This window comes from Coptis chinensis, chromosome 4 (assembly GCF_015680905.1).
Source record: "Coptis chinensis isolate HL-2020 chromosome 4, ASM1568090v1, whole genome shotgun sequence".
NCBI lineage: Eukaryota > Viridiplantae > Streptophyta > Magnoliopsida > Ranunculales > Ranunculaceae > Coptis > Coptis chinensis.
This window is the reverse complement of record NC_141459.1, coordinates 21550111-21575327: the sequence shown is the minus strand read 5'-3', so window position 1 is coordinate 21575327 and position 25217 is coordinate 21550111. Positions and strand designations below refer to the sequence as shown.

General features: G+C 33.8%; 1 protein-coding gene across 6 annotated transcripts; it reads right to left on the bottom strand.

Moving 5' to 3' along the window:
• Positions 1–2204: 2204 nt before the first annotated feature.
• On the bottom strand, positions 2205–12452 carry GI (gigantea protein (GI)). Of its 6 annotated transcripts, none has more exons than XR_015221733.1 (17): positions 12239–12452; positions 11410–11608; positions 10928–10999; positions 10633–10687; positions 10373–10515; positions 9829–10103; positions 9253–9311; positions 8259–8499; positions 8032–8182; positions 7364–7573; positions 5607–7142; positions 4859–4927; positions 4467–4685; positions 3325–3417; positions 2909–3233; positions 2665–2799; positions 2205–2510 (listed from the first exon to the last, which is right to left on the bottom strand). XR_015221733.1 is itself a non-coding variant. In XM_086607336.1 (16 exons), exons 2-15 carry the CDS (start codon positions 11494–11496, stop codon positions 2931–2933), a joined length of 3513 nt encoding a protein of 1170 aa, XP_086463462.1. In that variant the 5' UTR covers positions 11497–11570; positions 12239–12452; the 3' UTR covers positions 2205–2510; positions 2909–2930. The 6 variants fall into 6 exon arrangements, 4 of the variants coding, with proteins under 4 accessions (XP_086463462.1, XP_086463460.1, XP_086463461.1 ...); XR_015221732.1 differs by having other exon boundaries at positions 11410–11570; XM_086607336.1 differs by lacking the exon at positions 2665–2799 and having other exon boundaries at positions 11410–11570.
• Positions 12453–25217: the final 12765 nt, after the last annotated feature.

Here is a 25217-nt window from a genome sequence, read left to right as displayed (position 1 = left end):
AGGCATGAGGATTAGGCTAGCCCGCCCCTCAAATCTATGAGGGCTAGCTTTTGAGGGCTTTTGCAAGCATTTTTTAGGGCCGAATTATCACCCCTATCAGAGGGTAGGTTTGGGTGGTTGTTTTTCTCTTTCTACCTAAATCCAACACCCAATCGAAATTGTCAGTTAAATTTTCGGGATTATCCGAACCCGAACTTTTGATTACGGGTCATCCGATCCAACCCGACCCAAATGAACACCCCTACCTTTGAACTCACCATAATTCCATAAATAGTATGCGTTGTGGCCTACTTTCGTTCACAAAATCCTCAGTCACCAATAGTCCAATACAGGTTGTTGTGGCTTGTGGCCGATTTTCGTTCTCTATTTGATGAGTGAAATTGCAAATACTAATTCTGTTTTTGAAAGAAGAGGTTGACTTAATCATTGCAAGTAGAGAGCGAATTTGTGGACAGTTTGTCGACAAACAACAACTCTTGATTGGTCCAAACAATTTGTGGGCGGTTAAACAATTTTTTTAAGTAGATAAACAGTTTTTGCGGACAGTCCTTGAGGTCTTATGGACAGCAAATAGTTGCTTATCCACCAACTTATTTTGTTGCAAGTAACCATCTGTTTCATTCTGAAACTTAGCCGTAGTAAACCATCTCCATTTTAATATTGCAAATCTTAATATGATATTCTCCACTGTTACAGAATTTTTTTGATAAACCAACAGGTAACATCTACATAGGAAAGATTAGTTTTCTGACTTTCCTCACAACATCATTCTCATCATTTATTATTATTATTATTATTATTTTCTTTTATCATTCTCCTAATTTGTTGGGATTCATTTGTCATGTAATTATGATCATGATGATGCTAGTGATTAAATCAAGTAAAAAAAAGATAAATTGTTGTGAAAAACGATTGAAAAGTTCAAAAGCCTCCACACTTGCTAATGTTATGCAAATATCAGAATAGAGTACGACAGAAGCACGCACAACGTGCTTGCTTGTAGCGCACATGTTTTTGATTGGGTAATTGAGTCCTTGACCAGCTTGCTTGATTGTTGTGAAGATTCACACCCCGTTGGACCTAAAAAAAAGAATATTAATACGAAACGACATCGAACTATTGACGAAATCAGTTGAATTATTTGCTTGATTGGGAAAAATGGAAAATAACAGTTGTCAAATTTAAATATATTTATGTGTAAAAGTCTTCACACAAAAATACACAACAACGACAACACTAACTTAAAAACAAACACAGAACTGGCTGATGTCTCATTTCACATTCATTCATCATTTGCAACTCGGAGTATTTGTATATGCATAACGGCATATTCCTGATTCTTCACGATGCATTCGGTAGATGCGGTAAACCGTAAACCCATGTTTTACACCGTTGAAACTAGAAACATCTTATTTTGACCGGAAACGTAATTTTCTTTTTGCTAAGGATAATTGGTTGTATTGATAGCAAAAATAAAACGTTGACGTTGAAGCAGAAAGCACTTTATCAGTGGTGTATTATTGCCTGTGATCTTGACATGATATTTTAAGGAAAATGATTTTTCTAATAGATATTTTAGCCACATTTGATGTTTCAAGATATTTTAGCCATATTATTGCTGCTCAATGACTCCATGTTAAGTTTTGTTATGAAATTTTATATCTATCTTAATGTACTGAAACTGAAATCATTGATCTTAAATTTTTGGGTGCAATTATACCATCACTCATGCTCCAAATCCTATTAGAACTCTGCAGTTAAATATGTTTGGACGAAAATAGTACTAAAATAGATAACCTCCTGGGATGTCACCTTGTCGCACCCCTCTTTCAATATTGTCGAGAAGAAATAAAATAAATCATTGGTCTTCATTTCTTGCTTGTAATATTGTGTCGTTGTTTGATCCCCATCACCCACACTTTGATCTTTCCCAAACTAACAAAAAGATAACAGCAAAAATCAAGGGTTAACTAGTATTACCCCTCCTAGATGAGCCAATTAGGATTTCCCCTACTAGATGGGGAAATTAGGGTTTTTCTCCCAAATACACACAAAAATAGTCAACTTGAATTGACCGTGTTTTTTTTTATTTAGGGGAAGACCCTAATTGCCCATCTAATGGGGGAAATCCTAATTGGCAAGGGGGGCGGGCAATAACAAACCCAAAAATCAATAAGATTTCAAAGAGAAAGGAGACAACAGAATACAAGGCCGAATTATTCTACATGTATACAATGTGATTGTTCATATCTTACACAACAAGGTAATTAATTCTCTCTGGACAAAGGTGTCTCTACAATAGTAGGCCAACTGCTGATAGTATTAGTTGTTAGAATCATTCAGTTGTGCTGAAAGTTAATACAGATTTTTTTTTCCAGTTCCGTGGGCAGTCCTGTGATCATAGAAACCTTCATGGTGCTAAAACTTATTTGCATGACAGGAACTCAAACAGATATCAACTAGTGAACCAAGATCACATTCTTAGCTTAGAAGACAAAACAGCTCAGAACCTGCCAATTCATCAGAAGTTACGTAAGAAGCTTTGAAATGGCAAAATCAGATCAACGAAAACATTACGACACAACTGAAAGTCAAATCTCAATTAGTAAATCAAGACTGTATCCCAATTTATACACACTGGTGGGTTTTGAGTTCATAACTTACAAAACTAGGTACGATCAGAATAATACAGTGATCAACTCTACAAATATAAGTAAGACAAACATAGAGCCTCATCTCATCTTTGTTGGATACGGCTCGTCTTTTTTGTGAAGGCCTAGGGCAGTAACGACTTCGCATCTACAAGAACAGAAGATGCCGGTGATTTATATCACCTACTTGTTAGTCAATGTCTGACACCCATGCAATATATAAAAAACCATGCACATTCAGTGGCAAGAGGTCATACCAAATTAGCTGGTGAGGTGATCTCATATTGAAACAATACATCCTAAATCCTCTGCAGCAGCATCAAGGAACATGGTTGACATTCCTGTTGCATGTCGGCTACGTGCTTCCCATGACAAACACTTCGCAATGTCCTTGTTCCAGTCAATGCTGCCTGAACTAAGATACCGATGAGGGGGTCCCTGAATGCCATTGTAACGCTTTTCTTGTTTGAAGTTGGACTTGGTTGAGCCAAGAAATAAAATGTCACGGAGAACTGATGTGCTCAGAGCCCGAACATGAGCACTAGGATGAGAAAGGCAACGAACAGTAGCCGGTAGGCGACACTTTGTACATAAAAACAAACAGACCAATTATTTTAAACTTTTCTTGGGTCTTGTGTGTTAAATTGGATGAGCATCAAATGTATCTGCTTACCTTCAATAGATTTGAGAGACTGTCTGTCATGGCTGAGCCAGAATCTCCCCACTTAAGCACAAGCTGAACTGCTTTTGCGGTTGCTTCTAGGAGCTGCTCATTTTGTACAAGAGGAGATACCATCTTTAGACGATAAACAATCTTAATGTACAGTTGTTAGCATCATACAGTACACAGTACATATAGCCGATGTATCTCTCCTTATGATATGCATTTTTAATGCAAATCTAATTTGCGTTTTACCTAGAGCCGTATCTTACACTACAGTGTGCATCATGAGACCCGCATATTAAATAGAGGGCAACCAATTTTTTCCCCAAAACCAGTACAAGTTAACAGTAAGTTTAGGCCAAACTCCCATCCTTTGCAACTTTTTTCATAGTGTAATTCATTCTTCTAATGCTCTTATCGTATCGCCTCTTGGTTTCTAGTATTCCTCTCAACTCCATGTTCGCCGGAGTTGGGACTTCTCAAGGTTTAGTGATACATGGATTAGAGAAATAAGTAAAATTATTAGAATATGAATCATACATGCAAGTAAGAGCTTCCACATAACTTGTAATTAATCCAGTAATACGATTACTGATATGAAATTTCAATACACATTCACCTTGTGATACACGACAATGAACAAACTGGAATAGGATACAAAGGCCTTAATAATCAATGTGCTATAAGATAGAGAAATGTAGTGATCAGATGTTTGTCATCATCATCCCTAACCATAATCAAAATGATGTAAAAGTATGACATTGACACGGACAATATGTAAAAGTATTGTGAACAAATAAGAAAAATTCTACGTTACATGGACACACCATATTTTGAAAATAATCCGTGTCGGATACGCATTGATGTGTCCGTGTCGGACACATATTGTATGTAATATACCTCAGTTTTGGATATCTCGCCTTGTCAGACACTCTAAATCCGTGTCAGATACGGACACACCTATCCGTGTCAATGTAACTCAAAAATTCTAATTCGCACTAAAAGAACCTAAACAAATCATATAATTTCCTACGAATAACACTCCATAGTAACTATATTCCCGAGATATTGTGAGAATGTGAAAACGAATTGGAATTGGGTACTTCTTATTTCTTAAGCCCTGAAAATAGAAGAAAATAAAAAATTAGCACCTCTAGTTGTGGTAAGGTGCATGCTTCTCCGTCAACAAGCATTCCATCGGTGGCGCGCAGAAGAAGATCAGAAGCACTTGCTAGAATTACCAAGGACTCTGGGCTATCATGGTTCCTTAAAAGCTCCACAATTAATTGCACAATCCTCTGGTTAATTTTCCACATCCTTTGACCTTGCTCATCATCTCTAGCAATCCAAGGCTGCAAGTCCTTCTCCGCCTGACAAGGACAAATTGACAATAAATTGGCTAAATGTTTAAAAACCTTAGAAAGAGAAAGTTCATTTGAAGAAACAAAAAAGAAACGTAAAAGAAGAAGATGATAGAAAGATAATTAAATATAGACAAGCTCTTATGCTGTAGAAAAATTTGAAAGTTGGATAAAATCTGGACCTGAAGAACAATCGCAGCTGATGCTTTTGCTGGGGAAGCGGATACAACATTGCATATAGCATCGACCACCTACACAAGCAGTAGTTTCCAATAATTGGTTGGTCAAGTTTTCTCATAGAAGATGGAAAATACAGATGATAAAGTTTTTTCATGAAAAGCTGATGCTACTCCATATTAATTAACTCCACGAATGAATTAGTGCTCGCACTATCAAACGAAAAACACAGCAAGTTAAACCTAGGTTTGTTTAGACATAATATGGTGCAAGTAAAGAAACCACTTATGATGACACTATCCATATAATCAACACAGAAAAGACTACACTTTGACCCGCACTACTCATTTCACATAGAAAGAAACAGACTCGCTTGATTGAGTAGTGAGGTAAAATATACAGAGACAGTACATTTTTATGAGGTTCCTCCAATGAATCAAATTAGGTTTTTTTACGAACTTTTTTAAAATGTCCCTTCCCTATATATACATTAAGATATACTATTTTTACCATAAACTGAGTATTTTATCAGTTTCACAAGAAGAAACAGTAAAAGAAATATCATGTCCATTATGCTTGAAAATGATTTAAAAGTTCTGGATAACAATGGAAATTGAAAAGTAAACAAAGGAAGAGGGCAGGTAGAACTATAAATTTATGATTTATTAATTATTACCAAGAGCAACTTAAACAACCTTTAAGTATGGACAAGTTCAGAAAAATGGGTATAACTCGATCACAATAGAATATTACCTGTCTCCATCCCTGTTGAGCAGAAGTGCCTTCTTCACTCAGTTGTGTTTCTGGAGCAGCAATCAACTTATGCCACAAAAGTGAAACAACAGAGATACACAACTCTTGTTTCTCTGGGAGTACAGATTTCAAAAGAACTTGTGCACTGCAATGCAATCCTGTGTGCCTGTCCAATGTAAGGAAATTGGCCAAATAAGAAGCATCTGTCGGCCTTGCAGTGCCTTTTCCACGTGTATTTTCTTCATAAGCATCAGGTGAGAGTATTGCCTTTTTGCTTTTAAGCAACGTTACTGAATTGGCTGCTGCATTATCATCTTCATGCTCTCCTGTCATTGACTGCTCAGTTGAGAAGGAGGCATTTGAGCAATTTATCCGTTTACTACCATTGCTGCAAGGAGCATCCTTCCATACTGGTCCATGAACTAAATGTGCCTCCAGCGGTTCAGCTTTGTCAACAATGGATGCAACGGTTTTCCTATGAACATCAATGAGGTTATAGAGTGATGATGCTCTGGTGTAAATTTCACTATCCCATTTGCACCGCATCAATATGGAGAGAGCATGCATACATGGTTTAGATTGTCTGAAAAGCTCAGAAATATGGGCTGCAACCATAGCTGCAGCAATTATCTCATTTGAACTGTAACTCCATGAGGTACCTATGGATGATGGCTTCAATGAAAAAAGTGCTTCCAGAAGTCCTAATATTCTACGAGAGTGACAAATTGCAGAGAAGATGCCATTTTCAAACTCATTGGAAGGCCAATTGTTTCCGAGATTGGCTGTATTAGGTGCAACACTTGAATTTGAATATTTACTACTTTTGCACATCAACGGGAACAGCTGAAGTTCACAGGCTAAAGCACAAACAGCAGCCAGAACATAAGAATCAAAAGCTGCCACAGGCCCTTGTTTCTTCAGTTTTCTAGTTCTCATTTCAGCCTGTTTTTCATTCCAGTCCTCGGTGACTTCATTAGTAGTGTAAGTATCATCAGTTCTTGGTCTTTTTCGTACACTAGATCGAGCTTCATGACTTACACAGACAGTTAAGATGACAAACAGCAGGCGAGATGCCAGGTCTACAGAAGCACATGATTCTACAAAAAGTGAATGCACCATTGTACGAAGTTCCGCTACGGCAAGGTTATTCGAAGCAGACCCAATGCCATAATGGTATCTTGATTTTCTGATTTGTTCTCTGGAGGATTGAGATGGAAATGTTCTTCGGAGAATCGCTTCCACTGTAGCCACAAATATCCTCATAAGGCATGCTTCAGACGGACTTCCACGGGGAAGATAGTCTAAGACTTTTATGAGTGGCAAGTAGAGGTTCCATGATAAAACAGGAGGTTGCAATGGAGTTGCAACAATAATTTCAGGTAGATCAACAGCCGAAGAGTTTAAGGGAATCAATCCATAAGCAGCTTCCCAGATGATACATATTCTCCATTCAACCTCTGGGCCGTGGGCACAGAACATCGATGCAATCCCTTGAGCAGTGGCCTCGATAGTAGCTTCAGCTGCAGGTTCTTCTTTCTGGTTAAAATCAATTTACACAGACGCCAGTTAATTTTTTCTTTTTACACCATAAGATCATCAGAAAGAGTGAAGTACAAAAAATATAATAATGGGTTGTCCCATACAAGCTCAAGTACATGACTAGCATCTCAAGATGTGCTTTTTGTGTAATGAAAACAATTTAGTCACAAAAACCGGACAGTTCTACAGTAGGGTAGAAATGGTGAAATAAATATTACCAGCTTACTGTAGCTTGAAATGTAACCACCCAGAGGTTCATGCTGAACTTCAACTCCTTCAGCTTGCCCTAGTGGAGGGAAAAGCAAAGCAGGCTGTGAAAGTATGCGGAAAAGTAAGGCTGCAGCTGCATCTGCGGCAACACCTGCTCTCATGGACATTGCAATACCAATAGCGCGTAAAAAATGCAAATGCATCCAGTTCCTTGGAAGCTGCACAAGAAATCCAAAAAGGGAAGATCAGCATATGAATCTTTTTTAATTTTCAGTGTTAAAGAAAAAAAATTCTAAACACTATGCTTTAAAAATCCAAAATGACAAAATGATCAACTCAAATAGATGATTTCATCAAACTAACAAATATAAATATGATTACCAAGTAAACTCCGAGAAAAGGAGTACGTGTGAAAACATATATCCAAGGGAAACAGAAGTTGTGCTCCTTTTCTAGAATATTATTTCATGTAGTGGTCGCTAAAAAAATAGCTACAAGAGAAGGCCACTTCTCTCTACTCCTCAGCACACAAAAACATACAAAATTTTCAACGTACGATTGGTTGATTTAAAATCACATTTATCATGTCAAAGGAAAATATATAACAAGATGTCCACAAGGGAAATAAGAAACTAAACTACATGACAAATTGTTTATAATTGCTGACTGTACTTACCCTCATGCCTGTTGCATAATCTTCAGCTGCTCTAAGGAGCTCCACAAGTTGTACAGCAGCATCAAGGGCATCTGGAGCCCACGAAGGTGGTGCTTCCAGAAGTCCAAGAAGAAGTCTCTGTGTGGCACTTGGTGTGGCAATTGCATAATACCTAACTCAGTAGAAAGAAAGAATTCAGAAACATTACCACGAAAATTGGTAAAATATTTAGCAGTTTGCATACTCACCGATGAAATAGACGCGCATAGGGCTCCAGAGCCGGCAACCCGGCAACAAGATGCTCATCCATGGCTGTAGTTGGAGGAGGAAGCAGAAGCGCCGGGACAGCAACCGCTGTTAAAGTTGCAGTTTCATAGCGGGTAACTTCCTCGTCACAAACACTCAGTATAACACCAGCACCATTAGCAACAGCCCACCTAGGAGTCGATGGCATAAGCTGAGGATGCTTCCCAGATCTCCGACCACACGCTAACATACAGTAAAAAGTTACTTGTGAGTTGTAATAATCGATTATCAAAGTAGATGGCTTTGGGTGTTGGGAGTAACAAGTACACAAGATGAATGGTACATAGAAGCTTAAATCTAAAGAGCTACTGCAAGTACCCTATTAAAAAATCATGAAGAGACCTGACATTAGCCTCACCAGCAGTTTACTTTTAATTTGAGTACCTGATAAACTGACACCACATAGAGAACTGTCTATTCTCTAGGCAACTTAAGCTAGATGTTGAAGGAAGCTAAACAACATTAAACAAACTGACATATGACATCAAAGTATCATCAATAAATAAGCCTTCAAATTAAGCTCCATGTTAATGTACTTGACAGCATATGCTCAAATTTGCTACCTTCCTTTCCCGTTGTAATAAAACTAATCCCCTTCCTAATCTTTTAGGTATTTTTTTATTTTGATACATAATGTTGAGGTCAATTATATATTTAAATGAACGCTACTTGAAGGAGAACTTTTCAAAACTAAATACTTCTTTCAATACTAAATACTGCATCACATTTGACATACTGACATGCTAATGTTGAAAGTTATAATCTCATCAAGCAATTCTCTATATCTGTATATAATCAATTGACCTACAATAAGCAGCATGACAACAAATTGTCCAAGTACGACGGAAATCTAAATTCAGTAGTCACTGTTTCTTTTCTCATAGCAGTAACAGAATGGGGACAAAGCTGGGAAGAAAAAACTACATAATGACTAACCAGCTGTAGGGGGCTTGAGTTCTCCAGCAGCTGCATATTTACCCATGACGCCACCACACCTAACAAAGCATAAATGCACGGTGAGGTAGACACACAGGAATATTTGAACTCTCATAACTATTTCAAAACCAAAAATTACATCATTGGATTAAACATAATAAACTTCGACGACAAAAAACATAACTACTACCACTTTATAGTTTATACAGTAAAAACCTTTGAATAGATTTGCAATTAAACAAACTTAATAGATTGTTCTTGTGGGTGGGGGGTGCGCGCAGAGGTAAGTTGCCCATGTGACCCTCACCAGGTCCTGCAGTGCTGGAGCATTGTGGCCTGGGGTAGCCCTTTTACTGATAGAATATGTATAAAAACTAAAAGCACTAGCAGAAAACAAAACAGTGTCCTTGTCATGGAAACAACATAAGGATTTTGTAATCGACACTGTGTTATATGACAGTTGGATAAAGTCATGCCTTTCTTCTTACGCTAAACAAAAGATTTCCTTCCATTCAGTTCAACTTAGACCCTTGTTCTAGATTCATATTACCTCCATTATTCTTTAACTAAACTTACCACCGAAAATAGTCACTCCTAATGCCCAATGGTGCAGCAAGCAATATATCAGTGATCCAAGGAGACAAAGGCCTCAGAGGCTTCTTTTCTTGTTGCTGTGACATTGGATGACAGATTTCTTTAGACATGGAGCTACTCGTTGTAGCATGGCTACCACTACTGCTTCTTTCTGCTTCTTTATTTTGATGCTCAACCTTGTAAATTGGGCGATTATAGTGTGTCAGTACCCTTAAAATTTCACCACATGCCAATGCCCACTGTTCAGAATATCCACTCTGCAAGAAAGAATTTGTGATAGCAAACAGTTAATGCCCCATCATAAATACAATAGAAATAACAATAAATAATTAACTAATTCATATTTGATTGCTTCAATCAGCTGATAAGAAACAGCAATAAGAATACACAGGAGCGGCTCTTGCAAACCCAAACAGTGATTCCAGTTTATAGAACAACGAAAACAAAATACAGGATCCAGAAAAGTTTAAAGGAGACAAGGAAGAAAATAAACTAGTGCAAAATAAACATATGGTAGGTGCTGTACCTCACTGCTTGGGCAGACCAAAGAAATAAAAGAGCTAAAGGGAGGCATATTCTTATCATACACCAATGTACCATCAATTATGCATGAGATAATTGGAAGAACAACTGCATGCCCGTGCTCTGGATGATGGAGGACAAACCTTGCTGGAGTACATATAAAATGTGGAAAGTCAATAAGCTACCTCACCAGGATAGAATATAAAAATTAGTAATGTCAATATACACAAACTAATATAAAATCCATGAGTAATAAGGGAGTACCCAATACTTCATCCAAAAGGCGCTTTTCATTGGATGGATAGTGATTCCGAATTATCTGTCAAACGAGAAAAGAAAGGAAATAACATATTTGCAGCTAATAATATCTTCTGATCTCAGCAACTTCTCGATTAAAAAGAAAACAGAAAGAAGAAAGTTTAAGGTGTCGGAAAATTTCTTGACAATATGTCGCTACATTTTCAGTAAGAGGAAACTTTTTAATCAAGTGTATCTGTAGATATCGGGCTTCATCGAAAAAGAAAAAAGTAGCATCAGATGAAAAACCATTTGAACGTACCTCAGCAATATCTTCGGGAAAATGCTCTGATGTGAACTGACCAAAATATTCAACATAGGCAGTAATTTGAGCCTAGATGAAGTGACATACAAGTGTATCAATAAGAGTACGAAAAGAAATGATATACCATTTCAGTAATAGTCTAATAGAAGCGATAAGTGATTCTTTTACAGCATCTTGACAGATGTTATTAATTAATTAATCATTTCATGCTAGTTCCATTGATCATGCATTGCTTTTACAGTATTCCGTAGCATGTGATCAGTGCTTAAAAAAACAAGGATTCAAGCAAGCTCCATGTTTCCAAGCAAATTGATACATGTCATTCACAGCAAAATATATATATTTGGATGAGTAAAAAATTTCTTCAGAAACATGTTCCTTCAAGCTGAAAAAGTCTCTAAAAAAAATTATGCATCTAAATTGCCACTGACAACTATTACAAATGGTGCAAACAAATTATTCGAAACACAAAAGTGTACCTGACGTTGCTCAGCATCTTCTGGTGGGTGCCAAAACAAAGACGAGAACTGAAGACCATCGATCCACCTCTCTGGCGAAGTAGCCATAACAATTTGACAATAAACCCGCACTTAAAATCCAGTATTCCACTTAAAGTATTTCCAATTGAGAAGCCAAAAATCTGTAAATCGGATTCCGAAACACAGCATGATGTCACCTCTAGAGACAAATAATTAAATATCAATCACTTTAATATTTTATTTTTAAAATAAAAATAAAAATATGAACCTATAAATATTAATTACTTCAAATAAATATGAAGCATAACCCATCACTAATATCCATCTCTAGTTTACAAAAATGAACTAAACTTTAACACATTATTTCTTTAAAAAAAAATGTAACACAAATAAATCCAATCTCCATATATAAAAGTTATCTAACACATTAAACTTACAAAAGTCTCACTAAAATGCTTTAATATGGTACCAGTCTTCCTAGACCTTCAAGAGTGGCCATAAAAAAGATGCTAAAAACATTAAATCTGATCCAGATTTTATTTTTATTTTTATTTTTTTTAACAAAATCCTACCTCTAGATATAGGATATAATTTCTAACTATCAAAAATATTACACTCAACTCTTATCTCCATTTCTCAGCTATAAAATAACAAACTCTCATTAAAAAAACAACATACAAACCCACTAAAATCATACAAACCCACTAAAATGCTTCCCTACTGATTTCACTGATACAAGAACGTCCAACAGTCTTCAAAGGTATCATATTTTTCCTACAAATCACAAAGCAAACTAAAAAAAATACAAACAAAAAAAGTAATATGGTACCTGGTTTTTTCTCTATGTGTAGACGAAACTAACTGTGTTGTTTAGGTTTTTTTTTGTTTGTTTGGTTTCTTGAAAAAGAAGAAAAAAAAGATACAGACTTTGAGATGATAATTATTATTCAAGTTTTAGAGAGAGAGCTTAAGTTCACCACAGCTGACTCTCTATTTCTTTCTCTCTCTCTCTAAACTTGCTGTGATTTGCGCATACGTGTCATGGATATTTTGCAAGCTCTTGTTAACTTAAGTGCATGTCGTGTCATATCATTTACTATCACACATCAAACTTCAACATACATGATACATGGTGTTGTTCTATCATACATACATACATGTTTCAAAAGTGTCAGTTGAAGTAGTAAAAAGTCAAAATAAGTCAACAGGTAACTGACCAAAATACATATATAATTAATTTTTATTATGATGAGGAAGAATCAAAACATACGTGTCGCCAATGCGATTATTAGTATCTACCCAACCACAATCTGAACTAATCAGTAGGATGGGATCGACTTTCCTTCTGTTCATATTTTGGTTAGAACGTTTGGCTTGGCTATTATCTATAGATTGTTAAGTAGGAAATCACAACGAGTGAAAATCCAGTGCCATGAACTATTTGGCAATCAATAGAAGTTTGTAATGCCTGCTGAATTGGAATTTTATGAGCAAATGAGTGATAGAGAGTAGTAGGTACTGTCATGAAGAGATATGGTTATGTACTCCGTCTCACTTCTACCAAAATCTTAGGATGAGATGGGATTTCCTATACAAGTTGCAAGAAAACTTGTTTAATCTAACTTGTCACCTTGTCACTAGGGTTAATGGGTTTTGATAAAACTGATAATCACCCGAACGTAATTTTTGGGCCTTGGTTTAATCTAACTTGTCACCTTGTCACTAGGGTTAATGGGTTTTGATAAAACTGATAATCACCCGAACCGAACTGATAAAAAATAATTTGGGTTTTGAAAATTTAGTTTGCTCTCCACCACTGAACCGATAAAACATTAGTTTGGTTTCGGGTTTGCTCTCCATCGAACCAATAAAATGACATTTTAGTAATATTTATGATTAATTTTGTATATATTTTATCAATTATATATTTAAAATTAATTATTTTGATTTAAGATTTAATTAATTTTATAGTTTTTGGTTTAGATCAATTCAATTTCAGTTTGTAATATATGAATATATCTTATCAGTTTAGTTCGGTTCGGTTTCGGGTACCCAATTATCTTATCGGTTCAATTTCAGATTTTTCAAAAATCCAAATCGGTCTATTAACAATCCTATTTGTCCCACCATAGATAGCCAGCCAATTTCCTAAAGATTTATTAGAAAAGCAGCAACATCCACATAATGTTGCATCAACCCAGGGATCATTGTCACCAAGTACGGTACGGGTTTAAAACGGTGTACTTGAAAAAAAAAAACTTAGTTTGTATTTTAAACGGAACGTATTGGAAAAAAAATGGAAAAAAAAACATAAAAAAACATAGGGCATAAAAAACAGGTTTTAAATGTATAATACGTAAAAGAAACGGTAAAAACCGATAATAAATAATATAATACATAAGGAGTTTGATTTTTTATAAGAGTGGGAAAAAAATAGACATATAAAATAAAAATAATGATAATACAAATGAAATAAAATTCAAATACATGAAAGTATCAAATTATAATTACTCATCCAAATACTATAAGTTTTAGATTCAGTACTAAAATACGACTCTAAATAAGATAATACTAATTACCAATTATAATGGCATAATCAAATACTACAAATAAGTTAATAACTTTAAAATTTCCAATTATTAATAGTCAAAAGCAAAATAGAACTGTCTCAATAAGTCAATCGTTAGCCCACTATTCAAAAAGGTAAACTCCAAAACCCTTTTTTCTTCTCGCGTTTTCTTTTAGATTAAAAAAAAATAAAAAAATAAAAATCAAACGGGAGATTTTCAAATTCTCGGGTTTTAAACGGTTTTTAAGTTTAAAAAACGTTTTTTTTTTTTAAACTCGGGTTTTAAACTGGAACAAGACGCCTTACCAATATCTCAGGTTTTAAACGCGTTTTAAACTGAAGTAAGCCGAAGCAAAAAACGTTGAATTTGGTGACAATGCCAGGGATAAATAATAATTTAGAAGAGTTTTATTAACACACATGGCCCACTAAGAGCGGCTGATGGATTTTATCAGCAAATTTGATGGCGAACAAATTCACATTATATTATAAAACCAAATGTTTCATCATCAAAATGGCTATTTTTAGCTATTATTTAAACTCGAGATCTATATACTTGAAGATGGTAAATAGGTACTAACTTAACTAGTACGAGTTGTATTAGGAGTTTATGAAGAGGCAACTTAGTACAAATGTACAATTTTTATGGTAGGAATTTACAAATATGCAATCTAGTGAAAGAGGCTAGATCTTCTCCGCCCGGGTGGGAAAGTTAAGCTTTTACACCTCCCCAAAATAAATCGACACCTGTCCATTCATTTAACACCAAAACCGAAGAATAGTGGTGTTATATTAAGTTAACAAAAAAATCAAAAAACAAATCACTAAAAATAAGGAAAGATTCCGCTCCATGCTCTTTCATTGCCAAATATCAAAGGATATTGTTGATTATGAGGATCTCTTCTAAATATTTGCCAAGCTGTATACTATTTACATAGGAAAACATAAATAGTTGCAGTATGACAAATTGTAGTTCATGTCACTGTTCCAGTATAGAAATAGAAAGAAGATCCAGAGTGTTTGAGAAAGCTTCATTTTTTGTACTAAAAGTTCCTTTTTATAATTCCAATCAATCAATGTAGCAAGGTCTTATTTTGAATCGCACTATAAATTTAGTTTTAACGCGGATTTTTTATTTATTTTTTACTTTTGTAGACTAATAAAATAAAGCGACCTCAATTTGATAGCCCTTTTCTCTCACTTCAGCTTACTTGTAGCAGCTGCTGATAGCATATTTAGCAATTGCTGATTTTAAGATATCTCTATTATGATTGTTTTCATCTTGGATACCCGTCCTCTAGTTTATGCAACTCTCCTACACAAAAGCATTTACACTGTCTGCACCACAATTTACATGTTGCTGTGGTTCCACAATGCCACATTCCCCCGACTTTAATCAACTAATCCTTAAAATGTACATATGCATTGCGCCATTGTCCAGTACACATAACAAGTGCACATATCAACATTACCATCTATCAATAAGAGTGAGCGTAACAAAATCACAGACATAATGACTTTCGTATGTGTATTATATTATTTGGGCCAAATCACAGACATAATGACTTTCGTAGGTGTATTATATTATTTGGGGCAATTGCTCTATCACTGGCAAACACTTTCTAAACCAAAGTTGAGGATAAACATAGCAAAAGGGGGGAAAAAGTTTATGTACAAAAATTAACAAGTTCATTATTTGCCTAGAGATTTGTTTTTCCTCATTTTCCATGCACAAAATATCTACTTTATTTTTAGTGTTTTGTTTTTTGATTTTTTTGTTAACTTAATATAACACTGTTACTACCTTTTGGTTTTGGTGTTTAATGAGTAAGCAGGTGTCATTTTATTTTTTGTAAGGTGTAAAAGCTTAGTTTTTCCACTCGGGTGGAGAAAATCTGGCCTCTTAGTGAATATTAAAATAAACAAAATTATGGGATGCACAATGAAACTAATTTGTAATTCCTGATTTCAAATGAAATCTCGAAATTCCATTGACACATTTGGTTTTTTAAGAAATCAAAATTGTTATATTAGCTAAAAATGTAAATTATGAAGTTTAGTTGGAATATATCATAATTCTAGTTTTTGAAACTTTTAAAATTTTAGCAATTCCGAAATCATGAACTATGAGTTAACTCTAAAGTATGAACAAACAGTATCAACGTAACCCAGAAAAACTTTGGTCCCAGCGTTTAGGACCGAAATTCATCCTAGGACCACACATTTAGTATCCACATCAACATTTTAACACAAAAAGTCTTCAAAAATAAAAAAAAAAAAAAAAAAAAACAAAATAAAAAAACAAAAAATACCAAATGTGTGATCCTCATCCCTTTGGACCGAAGTCTTTTCCAATGTAAGCATATAGAAATTGAGTAATTTATAAATCTATATTTCTTAATTCTGGGGCCAAATAATCTTCTAAATTACTAGCCTCTTGCACATAGGGCCTACTAAAAAAAAAAAAAAAAACTGTTTTAACAATCATATAGGACCTATTGACGTGATATATATATATATATATACTATAAACAGTAATTATGGAGCCCATTTTTTGACAAAATTATTTTTTTAAATGATGAAATTATGATTTTGCCTATACATAATCCAAAGAAAAAACTATTTTAAACAGTAAAATTACTAAGATACTCATCGAACATACACTAAAAATACTGTTCATCGACTCCCAAAATTTTATAATACTGATAATAATAATAATATAATATATAGTAAAATATTTTATTTTTTCCATTTTTTTCCCAAAAATAATAACATTACAAAAAACGGAAAAAAAAAAAAGATTCGACCTGATCCAGCTTGACGCGGTTAATAACCAATCGATATATCCACTATGTAAAAAAATCCATTAAGCTGCCCGTAAATCTGATCCCCATTGCTTTAATAAGACAGATGGCAAATACCAGTGGCTACAAACAAACGGGCAGATATTTAGGGCAGGATTAGAAAATATCTGGCGGTGAATGGACCACCCCACAAACCACATCTCTACATGATATTTCAGAAAACGACACGTAAAAATAACCTCAAGAAACCCGCCTTTGAGGAAGACATATGAAGTCGACCAATAAGAGTCTAGATCCAGATTTATATATTTTTATATATTTATCAATCAAATGTAATAATACACGTGGCTTAACCTTATGCTTGGAATATATCTTCCTTTGATTTCGGTCATGATTTGATTTGGGTGCCCATGATCTCAATCTCGGGTCCCACCTATTGTATGGCAAGGTAATGGTCGGTTTTATGTCACTCCCCGTAACCATGGTTCTCACATGAATGTTTCATGTATGTATCATGTATGTGTGTGTTTGTGGTCCCCTTGTGGCTGCTAAGAATTTGTTTATTCTGTTACGTAAATATCCTTCGTTTATTTATCTTAATGACGAGGATTACCCTCTTGTTTTTTTTTTTCAATAATTCACCATTTTTTTCAACTAAATTACATAATAACAATCTCAACCATAGTACAAAATATCAGGATATGAGTATTTATCGATATTCAATTTTTAGATATGTATCGTGGATATATTCTTCTCTTTGGAGATATTTGACATTATTTTACATGCAAATATCGTTGATATATCCAAAATATCGACAAATATCATATATATTGTGGATATTTTTTGATATATCATGATACATTATTTATATTTATTTAAAATATAATGGTAAATATTAAATAAAATTGTTATATACACAAAATATCGTCAAATATCTTCAAATATCCCAAAATATCACAAATATCGCCAATAGTTGCAGTCATATATATCTTTGAACATATCGTGATATTTATATATCTTTCTCTGAAATCTGGATAGATATCCCCAAATATCGTGATATATCGGAATATTTTGTACTATGATCTCAACCATAGGTCAAGATCTCATCGGCCGAGTTAAATGCCAATTCCTAAAATCTTAGTATATTGGCACTATACCCAATTTGCTCGAAGCCTAATAACATATCAACATACTAACTATTCTGACAATGTATGTTAAGTATCCTATTACTTCTAAGAGTTTCATACTTTACAAATTTGATCGAACTAAGATAATGTAATTTTTTTATCCAAAATTTCTAACAAACCCATATTAAACTTGTTGTTTAGGGTTTAGATTGGAGACACACGAACTATGGGTGAGCACTCAAAACCTAACCCAACTCGCTCAGTTTGAACCTCTTAATCTATGTTCAGGCATGGATGCAAACACAGACACAGACGCAGCAAAAGATACAAAAATCAATTAATATTTGTAATTTTATTTTATACAAATTGAACATTAAAAACTAAATTAAATGTATCAACATTCATAAATTCAAAACTATTCAAGATAAATAGTCATAAAATTAAGTTTAATATTTCCTAATTAAACTTTGAAAACATGTCATAAGTCTTAACAAAACAAAACCGAAAAAATTTGAGTTTTTTAATATTATTTTGATTTATTTTGTTCATATTGCTTGTGTCCTAAATGCGTCTTGACCCGTGTCCGATTTAGTTGACTGTGCCTTGATCATTATAGCATCGAATGCACGTACATACCGTGTCCATGTCCGCGTTCAATGCGTGTCCGATACGGACACAACGTATCGGACACAATCCATTGGTAAGTGCGTCTGTGCTTTAGAGTTTGTAATCTTATTGATGTGGTAAAGGCAATGAGATATGAACAGGGTTTGGTAAAGCTCACTATCATAAGGGTGGGGTGAGGAGAAGATTACAAATAGGATAGCCAAAAAAATAAAAAAAAAAAATACAAAAATTTTCTTATATCATTTTTAAGGGCACACAAAATATCTCAAAGTAATTATAAAAAAAAAAAACAAGAGCATATTAGTCATAGGTACACGTGGCTTGCATAAATAGAATAAACAAAACGTACTAGCTTTCGGCACCGCACTAAGTATAATTTATTAGCATAAAATGTCCAAGTGTCTCCCCAAAGCCTGCTTTGCAAACTAGAATTGAATTAACAACACTAATTACAAGTTTATATGAAATGTCTAGTGATACTAACACCATTTTGAGGTCAACTCCAAAGCACTGAGGGAATTCTGTTTACCATTCTCTACCGTACACGTGTAATTATAGCAACATTGAGTCAATATGGGGCATAGCTTAGAGCAAATAGATATCCATTGGTAGATTCCACTCAAGAAAATGGTAGTAGTTAAGTTTCGTAAGTATCATTAAGGGTTAAGAGATTGGTCGGCTTGAAATGTTCTCAAATGCATTATTCAAGAAGTTATTCATTCACGAAATTGAGCAAGACGTTGAATTTTACATTGGATTGATAATTTGATATCATAAAATACAACATGCAAGCATGTTTTTATACCTTTAATATACTAGTAGCCCTTGTAATTAAGGGCATTCCAATGGAAGGTGTAAACAGTATAAAGTATAAAATTTACATTCCAAGTGCCAAAAAACTCTTTCCAATAGGAGTTGTATATCGTAGGTAATAGATTATTAGTCAATAGATGGGATGGGAAATTCCCCATCTAGCTATTAGTTAATAAAAAAGTTCGGACGTCACTTATAGTAACGTTTGTGTAACTTAAAAACTTTGATGTCATTTCAACTGACGTTTCAAGTTTTATTTTTCTGTTTGCGATGGTTTAAGTCCGTCGCGTAGTGAATTATAACTATTAAAAACACTGACGCTGTTTTGAGTGTCGTATGAAAGTGGGCTATTATTTATTTTAAGCCTTTGCGACGGACCAAGCCCATCATTTTTCATTATTTTGAATGGCCTATGACAGTTTAAGTCCGTTGTTATTTATCTTTAGATATATATTATATTTATACTCTTTTGGCTCTATTTTTCAAGGCTTCACAAAGTTTATAATTTTTTGTAAACTCTAATACTAATTACGAAAAAATAAAATGAATTCCAAATTAGGAGTTTCCATTATTCATGTAATGGGGGTTCAACAAGGAGTCCCACAAAAACACTATTTCTTAATTTTTCTTTTAAATTAGAATTTTAGATAGATAAACCCTAGAAAGCCCACTTAGAAAATAACCCCAAAAGAAACAAAACCCCTATATCATAGAGTTACAAGATTTTATTTTTTTTTGCACTAAAAATTGTTAACAAAGTTGGATAAATTATAAACGAGTTTCGAGTACCCAACTTTTAAGTTATAACAGTAATAGGTAATACGGTCACAGAAGCCAAGCAGTATGCTGGAGAGACATTCAACCCGGACAATGTTCACTATTTACATATTAAGGCTGAGTTTAATAAGGTAGATAATCATGTTTGTGACATGGTGATTTCACTGTCCTGATACTTATATTTTCAGCAGCAATATCATGTTTTATATCTTCAATGCCAAGGGAAAATATCAATCACGTGTTTTTATATGATGACAACTAGACCCGATAATAATGAAAATAACTAATAATTGTTATGAGAAAATGATAAGTTCTAAGACATGTAGACCTTGCAAAACATGTATTATGTAAAATACAAAACATCATTATTCTCAAATCTATAAAAGGCCCAAATCTCTTTGTATTGTATAGACTATCAATACTAATCATATGTTACTATGTAGTGATAGTCCATAACCTATTAAAATATTAGACAAAAAAGAGAATCATCACATAATGCTCTAAGAATGTTTAGATTTGTGTGTAAGGTGAGGTTTTATTTTGGATCAGTGAGAAAGGGAAGGGTTTCTTGGAAGATCACTCTATCATCAATGCATGAGCAAGCTAAGTAGGTGACGCAATTGCATTGAACTAACTTCAAAAAATAATTAATGGGAAATCAGAAATTAGATGTGAATGCATTGATCTAACTTCTAAGAATAATTAACAGGAAATCGAAAACTAAAAGCAAACGCATCGAACAAAACTAAAAGCATAATTAACGCCAAATCAGAAACTGGACCCAACTGCTTGGACTTAACCACAAAAAACAATTAATGGGAAATCAGAAACTGGATGCAAATGTATTAAACTAACCTCACCAAATAATTAACGAGAAATCAGAAACTGGATGCAGTTGTATTGAAATATCCTTATAGAATAATTAATGGAAAATCAAAAACTGGATAGAAATGCATTGAACTAACCTCGAAGAATAATTAACGGAAAATCAAAAAGTGGTTGGAACTGCATCGAACTAACCTAAAAAAATAATTAACATAAAATTGAAAACTAGATGCAAATGAATCGAACTAACCTCAAAGAATAGTTAACAAAAATCGGCAACAAGATGCAAATGCATTGAACTAATCTTAAAGGATAATTAACGTGAAATTGGAAACTAGATACAACAGCGTTGAACTAGCCTCAAAGAATAATTAACATGAAATAAAAAACTTGATGCAATTGCATCGAGCTAACCTCAAAACATAATTAATTGGATATTGGAAACTTGACGCAATTGCATGGAATTAATAACAAAGAATAATTAACGGGAGATAGAAAACTGGATGCTAATACATTGTACTAACCTAAAAGAATAATTAACAAAAAATAAAAAATTAGATATTCTTTGATGATCATACTTAGTGAATCATGTATATATATATATATATATATATATTTTTTTTTTTTTTTTTTTTTTTTTTATGTCAAGTTTGCAAAGAAACTACAAAAGACTCAATAGAAGTTGGTATTACACACCACCTTGAAATCTTGAATAACTAATGGGAAATCACAAACTGTATGCAAATACAACTAATTAACCTAAAAAAATAATTAACGGGAAATCAAAAAATTAAATGGATGTAACTGCATTGAACAAATCTAAAAGAATGATTAACGAGAAATAAAAAACTAGGTGTAACTGCATTGAACTAACTTCAAAGAATAATTAACAAGAAAATGTAATGAACTAACCTTAAAGAATAATTGACTGGAAATTTTTTTATGATCCAACATTGTGAATCATGTACTTATATGATATTTTTTAAAGCCATGTTTGCAAGGAAACAACATAAGGATTAATAGAATTTGGTATTACTAATGGAAAATCGAAAACTAATGGAATTACTAATTGGAAAATCGAAAACTGGATGCAATTGCATCCAACTAACCTCTAAAAGTAATTAACGGAAAATCGGCAACTAGATGTAAATATATTTAACAAACCTCAAAGAGTAATTAATGGAAAATCATTTTTTTTTTGCTAAAGATAATTGTATTGATTAAGAAACGGTTACAAGTTTCAAAAAAGAGTTAAAGTTAATATAGGTATCATGTCTTCATTTCGACAGATAAACTAATTTACAAATCTATAGTATGTAGGTCATATTGCTGTCTTCTATTATGTATAGAAAATTAGGAGTACCGACCCACCATTTGTTTCCCTCTTTGCCAAGGTGACAACAATTTTAGAGCAAATGTTTGCTCCAAAGTTTATCTCTCGAAAATGTGCTGGTGATTAGAATACAATCGGCTAGATGCTTGACTTTTTTCCATGCCGCTCACACTCACCAATGCATTTGGTTGTTATTAAATGACTTCATTGCAGCAGTGGAATCCGACTCCACCCATATATACTTTCATCCCAGTTTCACTACCTTGCTAATGCATCCAACTAACATCTAAAAGTAATTAACGGGAAATTAGAAAATTGATGCAACTGCATTGAACTAACCTCAAATAATAATTAACGAGAAACAAAAAATTGAATGTAAATGCATGGAACTAACCTAAAAATATGATTAACGACAAATTAAAAACTGGATGAAATTGCATTTATCTAACTTTAGAAGATAATTAATGGGAAATCAGAAATTGGATGTAAATGCATTGAACTAACATCCGATCAAAGAACAACTAACGAGAAATCGTAAACATGATGTGAATGCATCAATCTAACCTCAAAGTTAAGAATAATTAACTATAAATCATAAACTGAACGCAAATGCATGAAAATAACCTAAAAGAATGATTAACGATAAATTGAAAACTGATTGTAACTGCATTTAACTAACTTCAAAAGATAATTAGCAGGAAATCGGAAAATTTGATGCAAATGCATTACAAAAAACTAATAGGAAATCGAAAATTGGATGTGAATGCATCGATCTAACATCAAAAAAAGATTAACGGAAAATTAGAAACTGATAGCAAATGCATCAAACTAACATCAAAATCATAATTAATGAGAAATCGAAAATTTGACGCAACTGCATGGAACTAACCTCAAAGAATAATTAACGGAAATCATAAATTGGGTGTAAATGTGTCGTATTAACCTCAAAAAATAATTAACAGGAAATCGGAAACTGGATGCAAATGCATTAGACTAACCTCAAAGAATAATTAACAGGAAATCGGAAACTTGATGCAAGTGCATCGAACTAACCTCAAAGCATAATTAATGGGAAATTGGAAACTAGACACAACTGAATGGAACTATGATGATAGAGTACAAGAGTTTTGCGGAATATTCGCAAGTCTATATGCAACCAAACTTGAGGATGCGTTTCTTTCAAGCCGGAGAGTATGATGCATGGGCATAGAAACTTCTAATTATATTATTAGTAGTCTTATATATTGAATTAGTAGAGTTTCTTATTTGTTCTAGATCTAGGTTAATAGCTAAGGTTTCTATTTTAGTTTTTAAATAGAATGAAAAACATTGGTTATTATATAAAGGCAGCCAGGCCTTCATCGTTAGATGATTGTTATTAAATATTTATTCTAAAAAGATTGTTCTTCATGATTGAATGTTTATTCTAATCTTAAAGAATATAATTAACGGGGAATCGGAAACTTGATGCAAATGCAACGAATTAACCTTAAAAAATATTTAGCAAGTCGAAGAGTTTTATCAAGAGTGGGTTCTTTTCTTTCTATTGAAAGTGGGATTTTCACATTGCAAGAAATTTGGATGAGTGGTCAATATAATATTCATATCTCATAGTTATGCATAGTTGCTATTACTTTTATAACGGCACCCGTTCGTATGACGGGTTCGAAAGCTAGTTTTTACACATTTGACCTCCACCTAACATTGGAAGAGCTACAAATAGTAAATATATACTTTATGTATTTAGGAGTTAGATAGAGTGTATAATCTTAATGATGCCTATGTGGATTTTACACTCCTCCATTGGAGATGCCCTAAGTTGTAACCAAAAAGATAAGCTCCATAATATTTAGCTCGCCCTTGTATGGACCGAACACAAAAATTTAGACATGGCACTTTGATCCATTTGATCGTGGATATTAAAAACTAGTTGAGTTTTGAGGTGCATTATCTGACATACCTGCATGTCGGCACCAATTCAAGTATACAACTCACTCGAGGGTTGCTTAGTTGAGTCTACCACAATCATCACCGTTTGTAAATTGGACTTCGCCCATAATGAAAAACTGACTCGTTTGGAAGTAGAACGAGTTAGAACATTCCTAATGCAGGTGACTTTGAGGGGAATGGAGGTAGCTCTTCACTAGGTAACAATACAAGAAATAAGTCAAAATGCCCAATTTTCAATTTTAATCATAGGCTAGGACAGTTGGGCTTTAAAACCATTGATAAGGACATTTTTTGGCTTATAAACTACTAGAAAAACTATATTTCATGTTTTAATTATTAATAATGACAGATTTGATTTGATTTTTTATTTTTTTTATTTTTTTTTTATTTTCTACTCTTTCCAATTTTACCTTTCTATGTTTGGTATGCATTGATGTCTATGCATACTTCGCATACCAAGAGGTGGTATGCACTGACACTTGTGCATACTATTTTCTTTGTGATATTTGGTATGCACTGACGCCTGTGCATACCTCACACACCAAGAGGTGGTATGCACTGACACTTGTGCATACCATTTTTTTTTGTGATGTTTGGTATGCATTGACGTATGTGCATACCTCACATACCAAGAGGTGGTATGCACTGACACTTGTGCATACTATTTTCTCTGTGATGTTTGATATGCAGTTATGCACAGATGTCTGTGCATACCTCACATACCAAGAGGTAATATGCACTGGCACTTGTGCATACCATTTTCTTTGTGATGCTTAATATGCATTGACGTCTGTACATACCTCGCATACCAAGAGGTGATATGCACCGACACCTATGCATATCAGAGTACTATTGTTTTTTTCAGACAAAAGTCAACTATTGTCCTTGAGAGTGTTTTTGAAATGAGGGTAAGTTTTTTGGTTTGTTATTTCAGAATTTTGTCCTTTTCAGTTTTGTCCCCGGTAACAATAAGGGTAGCACTT